At 33.8% G+C, this 6,235-nt stretch overlaps 1 protein-coding gene across 1 annotated transcript; it reads right to left on the reverse strand.

The window, feature by feature from the left end:
- Window positions 1-2,304: 2,304 nt before the first annotated feature.
- On the reverse strand, window positions 2,305-4,141 carry LOC109815962 (zinc-finger homeodomain protein 8). Its single transcript, XM_020380795.3, has one exon. The coding sequence runs from the start codon at window positions 3,777-3,779 to the stop codon at window positions 2,679-2,681; it is 1,101 nt and encodes a 366-aa protein (XP_020236384.1). The 5' UTR covers window positions 3,780-4,141; the 3' UTR covers window positions 2,305-2,678.
- Between the last annotated feature and the right edge of the window lie 2,094 nt (window positions 4,142-6,235).

Below are 6,235 nucleotides of genomic sequence, written 5' to 3' on the forward strand. Positions count from 1 at the left end.
ATAATAATTTATACTTTACATCAAATAGATTTCAAGTTTTTAAAATTTTGCAGATGATTTATACATTAAAAATTTTTAATTTAATAATTTAATCGTTGAAATTTGATAAAGAATATGAGTTATTGATTAGAGAAAGTTTAAGTAAACTTATTTTTGCTCTACATCAAATTTAAACAATCTAACCATTAAATTAAAAATTTTTAATACATAAAACAAAAAGTTATTGTATATAGTAAGTTTAAGTAGACTTACACCTCTCAATGACTTATATTCTGCGTTAAATATTAAAATTTCTAAATGCATTAATCCTGTTTGCAATTTTTTTTTTAAACTTAAAAATTATTTAATACTATTTTATTAATTCAAATTGTTGTATAAAATATTTTTATAATTATCTATCAATTTGAATTAATAAAATAGAGTATTAAATAATTTTTAAAATATTTAAAATTTACAAAATTTTTTAATTTAATAATTAAATAATTAAAAATTAATATAAAATATAAATTATTAATTGAAGTAAGTAAATCTCTCTTCTATTATATTTATCCTTCCGTTAATTGTGTGCGTCGTGTATTTGATTGTGAAGGGGCAAGTTTGAAGATTAGTTTTTAACTGACAATGTGAATTCGTCGGTTAGTGTGTGAAAATGACCATTTTACTTCTTTTAAAACTTAATTAAAATGTAGTCATAGTATAAATATATATATATTTACATTATCATCTAATTATAAATTTTATAAAATATGATAAAATTACTAACTTTTGTAATAGTTATTTTAAAATTATAATTCGAATAATTTATCAAATAGTAGTATAGAAATACACGATAATTATACTCTTATTTTAAAATATAGCTGTTGGCAAACATCTTTTCCACTAATAGATTATTTAACAGGTAGAAAAATTGCGATCCGTTCTGCTAATATCATTTTGTTTGGGCTGAGTATAGTGGTGTTCCTTTATCAAGTGGGCCTGATTCATCAACCAAAGGATGAGAACAAGATCAAAGATTTAGTCCCATATAAAAATCTTAAAGCAAGGCAAAATAAAACACAGAAGAAGCAAAGTCCACTACTGCATCAACAAAGCTTCCAAAATGGCATTAATTCTTCCGTGGTCCATTCTCTGTAAAAGCTGCGATCTTTTTATACCTATTCTATGAAAAACTCATTACAAGGGTACTTCCGTCCCAACAATTATTATTATTATATTATTATAAAACTACAAACTTGAAGGGAAAGAAACACAACGTGGCAGCTCAAAAAGCATAATCACAATATTTTTAATTAATCCGGATCAAACTTGCATCTGAATTCATCAATTATTAATTAAGCAAGTGGCACTTTTGATTATCTTAATATGGGTTATCATTGCATGTTAACAACACGAGAAAGTACAAGTTTAACTTCTTTAGGAAAGACTTTAAGTCAAATACAAACAAGGATTCCTCGTTTTATAGGTCATTTATATCTTAGGTCTCACAAAAGCTATAGATTTACTTTACACTAATCTTAAAATAAAAACTTCCTTCCACCTTAAACTGTTCACTTAAATATTTAATGTAACAACAAAACTTGCCGCCTCATTGGACTAACCAAATATGGAAAGGTGGCAGATTAAGACACCAGCAATGCCCGCATTACTTTGCATTGATTAATTTAAATAACCAAATCATGCAGCTTGCCTTCTAAGCATAGACAAACAAAAGATTAGGGTAATGAAATAATGTTTAATAATAATAATAATAATAGATAAATACGACAATAGACACTTCGCATTTTCAATGCCATCTTCTGATATTCCAATATTCCAAAATAGTATACGCTACTACTAATCTATATCATGCTTGTTCCTTTTTTACACCATGCTAAGTGCTTGTAAAAGTCCAATATCGGAAGACGAGACCAGAAAAAGCAAATATATAGAATGTATTAATGTCATTTTCAATGTGATTAATGGGTCTAATCCTTTTCTTTCTTCGGAGATAACCTACCTAGGACCACTTACTGCTACACTAACACAAATATGATAAATCATAAAAGAAATTAATGGGTATAATCCTTTTCTTCCTTGGGAGATAACTTCCCTATAGGACCACTTACACCCAAATATGATAAACCATAAAAGAAATTAATGGGAAGATTATAGTTTGAGATCGTGCAATGTTTCTCCCGAGATAAAATAAAATCGTGTACAAGTAGGAGATCTCCATTAAATGAATAAGGACAAAATTGCAGATAGGTTTCACCCCAGAATTGATAAAGGTTTGGACAGACAAGTATGGGCAATTTGGGAGGTAGATATTTAAAAGAAAGTAGATGAACAATTAATAATAATATTAACGTTTCACAGTTAAATCACTTAAAATATATACCTGCACTTATCAAGAAGAAAACGTGACAGCAATAAAGAGCCATCAGCAAAAGAGGGTGAAACATGTCTCGGAATGACACTAGTTTCGGAGTCTATGAACATAAATAAACACAATGCGACATTTTAACAGAAACTAAGACAACTGGATTTTCGTATAGTCTTAGCTGATCGAAAAGTAAAAATAAAAAAAAAAAAAAGAAAAGAAAAAAAAGATGGTAATAATTAAACAAAAATGATCATGGTCCATGGCCAAATTGCTTCCACTTCCACCTTCCAATCTAACTAAGCTTTTTCTTGACAAATTAAGATGACATCTCATTAAGAGAAACATGAGCATTGACACAACCATCTTCTTCTTCATTCATGTGAATGTCATTGTTGCTGCTATTTGGGTTGTAGGGGTTGTTAATATCACTATCAAATCCACCACCACCACTAGCATTGCTACCATCACGAGGAGCATTTGCAATTTCATTTTCATTTTCATTTGCATTTGCATTTGCATTTCCACCTTCTGGTTTCTTCCTAAGAGTGTTCTTGTTGTTGTGCATCCAAACCTTGAAGACCCCTCTAGGGACCCCAATGTCATTGCAAAATTCCTGAACCAACCCATCATCCCCTTTCTGCATTCTCCACCCGAGTTTCTCAGAGAAGCTATGCATCTTCTCCTTCTGCTCCTTGCTGAACTTGGTTCTGTACCTCTTCTTGGGGTTCTCGCTCTTCATCATAACGGGCGAAAAATTGAGACTTTTTCGGTGGTGTTCATCAGAGGGTGCAGAATAGGCGCTGCCGAGGGCTAAAAGCATGTGGGGCGCCGAAGCGTGGTAGGAGGGTGGCACGTGCGAGAGTGGCGGCGGTGACGGGCTTGACATCGGGCTCGGACTGTGGCTCGGGCTTGAACTCAGGCTCGGGCTCGTGCTTTGGCTCATGGCCCGGTGGGGTGGTGCTGCTGAAGGGGTGTAGATGCAGTTGAGAAAAGTGGGGTTGTTGTTGGTGTTGGTGTTTGTGGAGTTAAGGTTGTTGTTGTTGTTGGTGTTTGTGGTGTTAAGGTTGTTATTGACGTTGTTGTTGTTGTGTGATTCTTGGGGTTCGCGGCGGTGGAAGTTGCGGTGGCAGCCGCAGGCGGCGCATTTGAGGGAGCGAGGGTCGGTGGGGTTGGTGGAGGAGGAAGGCATGAACTCGCCGCAGCCGTCGAGTGCATGGCCACCTATGGTGGCGGCGTGGTTTTTGAGGCATTCTTTGTAGGAAACCACCATGGACGACGGCGGCGGCGGCGGTGGAGGACCAACGGTGGTGGTGGGGTGGCGCTTCAGTGTGACGCTGGTGAAAGTTAGAGACTTTGGGGTGGGGTGGATTGGGGGGGTGGGTTTAGTATCAGCATCTAAGGTGGGGGTCAAGTCCATGTTTGTTGTCTCTGATATAACAGGATGAGAGAGAAAGAGTGTGTGTGTGTGACACAGAGAGAGAAAGGGATTAGGGTTTTGACAAGTTTAAAGCATTGTTCTAAGGGTGAATTGTTGGCCTGGAAGGGGAAAAGAAACAAAAGAAAACAACAAGGGAATAAGGGGTTAATGGTTTGGGGGGAAAGAGAGTGATGATGATGATGATGCAGTAGAAATGGTGATGATGATGGTTATAATGAGAAGTGATGACAAAATCTGATGTTTAAATGGGGTTGCCATGAGATAGAGGGATACAGCAATACCATAGGGTCCAAAATCTCAACCACTAATGATTTGAGAGGAGAATACAAACAAAACAATAAAAAAGAAGAAAAGGTGGAGGAACTACAGATTAGGTTTTGGGAAAAAGAAACCAGTTTATGAATGAGAGGTTAACAGGATAATAGGAGATTATATAGACTAATAATAAGAAATATTTATTTTCATATTTTAAAATCAATAAATAAGTATGCAAAGATATTTACATTTCCATTTAATTACAAATTGAAATTCTTTTTAATTTTGTAATAGTTGTTTTAAAAAGATAATTTACTTTTTTACATTAACTGTATATTAAAATATATTAAAAAATAATCAAGTGTTTAAAAATATATTGTATGAATGAGTTGTGTTAGTTGGGGGTAATAAAAATGTCTGAAAATATTAGGCAAGAATATATTCGTTGAGGTCACTGATTCACACAAGAGTCAGTGTCTCCTGCAGATGAGTCTTAAAGGGAGGTACGTACGTGGCTATTGTCCAGGTGTGTTGCATAGTACCCAAGGACATTTCAGGCACAGCTGGGCCAGCTCATTCCCCTGCAAATGCAAACACAATACATAACATGACATCAATTCAATTCTGGTTTAATTTTCCTCTCTTAAACTCACCAATTTGCTGCTCCTTCCCAACAAAACCTCATCTTTTCACAGAGATTACAAGTTTCCAACCACCCAATCATGGATATTTAAATTTTCAATTTCATCATGGGTTGACAAATATTTGTAAAATCTAAATCACATCATTTTTATCAGCAGATTATTAATCAAGTAAAATTGGACTTATTTCTCTAATTTTGAATTCAAATTCTAAGATCAGAAAAATGTTGTTCAAAAGAATTTTTTTACTAAGATCTCATATACGTTAGTGATAAAGTTAAAACAAGATATATAAACAAAAAATAATTTTAATCTTTTAAGTTAATTTTGTAATTTTGTAATGTTGAATTAAGTTGGAATTCAATTTACCAAACTTAAGTTTCTCTAACATTGATTAAAAAGTTGTTTTCATTTTTAACAAAGTGAATGTTATTACCTAATATACTATTTTGTTTTAAAGACTACATTTATTCATCTTATTTTGTAGGTAATAATAATAATAATCGTGACTAGAACATAAAGGCCCGTTATTACAGTTTACAGACATGTAATGTAACCCATGTATACTGTAAACAAGTCAAGAACACAGTAAAAACCGATGAGAAAGAAAAAGAAGTAATAAGCTTCAAATATTTGCACTATGGGAATGAAGGTCATGGGATCTATACTCTTTGCAATTGATGGAGGTAGCACTAGTGAATTAGGACCTCATTTCATGAATTGGGCATTTTTGGCCGACAATAAGTAGAGGTGAAAAGGACTTGTTTGGAAATGTAACAACTTTCGATTAGAATAGCACACTATCTTACTAACAATGCTCAGCTTTTGTCTTGCTCTGGGTTGCAAAACCTTAACAACACTAATAGCAGGTCTTACTTTTTGTGTGCTTTCTAACAAACCCTTTAACTCCTTAATGGGATTATAGTTTGTTTGGCTACCGTCCAAAAGCACGGTGGTGGTGAACAAATTCAATTCAAAGATAGCGGGTTTGGCTAAGTTAATTTTGCTATAAGTAAAATTGATTTTGGGAGAAGTACATTTTTAAATATTATATATATATTAGGTGAGAGGACATTTTATTGTGAGAGATGAGAGGATTAAAATATAACTTTTAGATTAATTTAACGAATCAGATTAAAACTAATTGGGCCTTAGCTCTCACGGTTTTGCTTTTGGTTATCACCCAAAAGGCCTATTGATCATTGAATTATGTTTATGTTATATAAGTTGTTATTTTTTATCATATTTTATTGATGTGGGACTTGTTTGTATCCCAATAGTGTACCTGTCTGAAGGGCACACTAGTAATCTTCTCGTACTCTAAAGGCCGAACAAGAGCTCCAAGCGAATATTCCGGTGAGGGGGAGGGTACTTGCAAAAGACACCCCGACGCTCAAGTCAGGACAAGCACGAATATCGGTAGTAATTAATGAACCGTGACATACCTCATTTTACGTGACTTAATTATTTATATTGGTTGTAACGAGCCTTAAGCGTGGTGGGCTTTTTCTGACATTTGTCAAATTAGGTAATATGGTG

Source organism: Cajanus cajan, chromosome 3 (genome assembly GCF_000230855.2).
Source record: "Cajanus cajan strain Asha chromosome 3, NIPB_CcT2T_4, whole genome shotgun sequence".
Taxonomy (NCBI): domain Eukaryota; kingdom Viridiplantae; phylum Streptophyta; class Magnoliopsida; order Fabales; family Fabaceae; genus Cajanus; species Cajanus cajan.

Bases quoted from the DNA above. Each gene is read 5' to 3' on its own strand.
- LOC109815962 (XM_020380795.3), bottom strand. From the start codon at position 3,779: ATGGACTTGACCCCCACCTTAGATGCTGATACTAAACCCACCCCCCCA.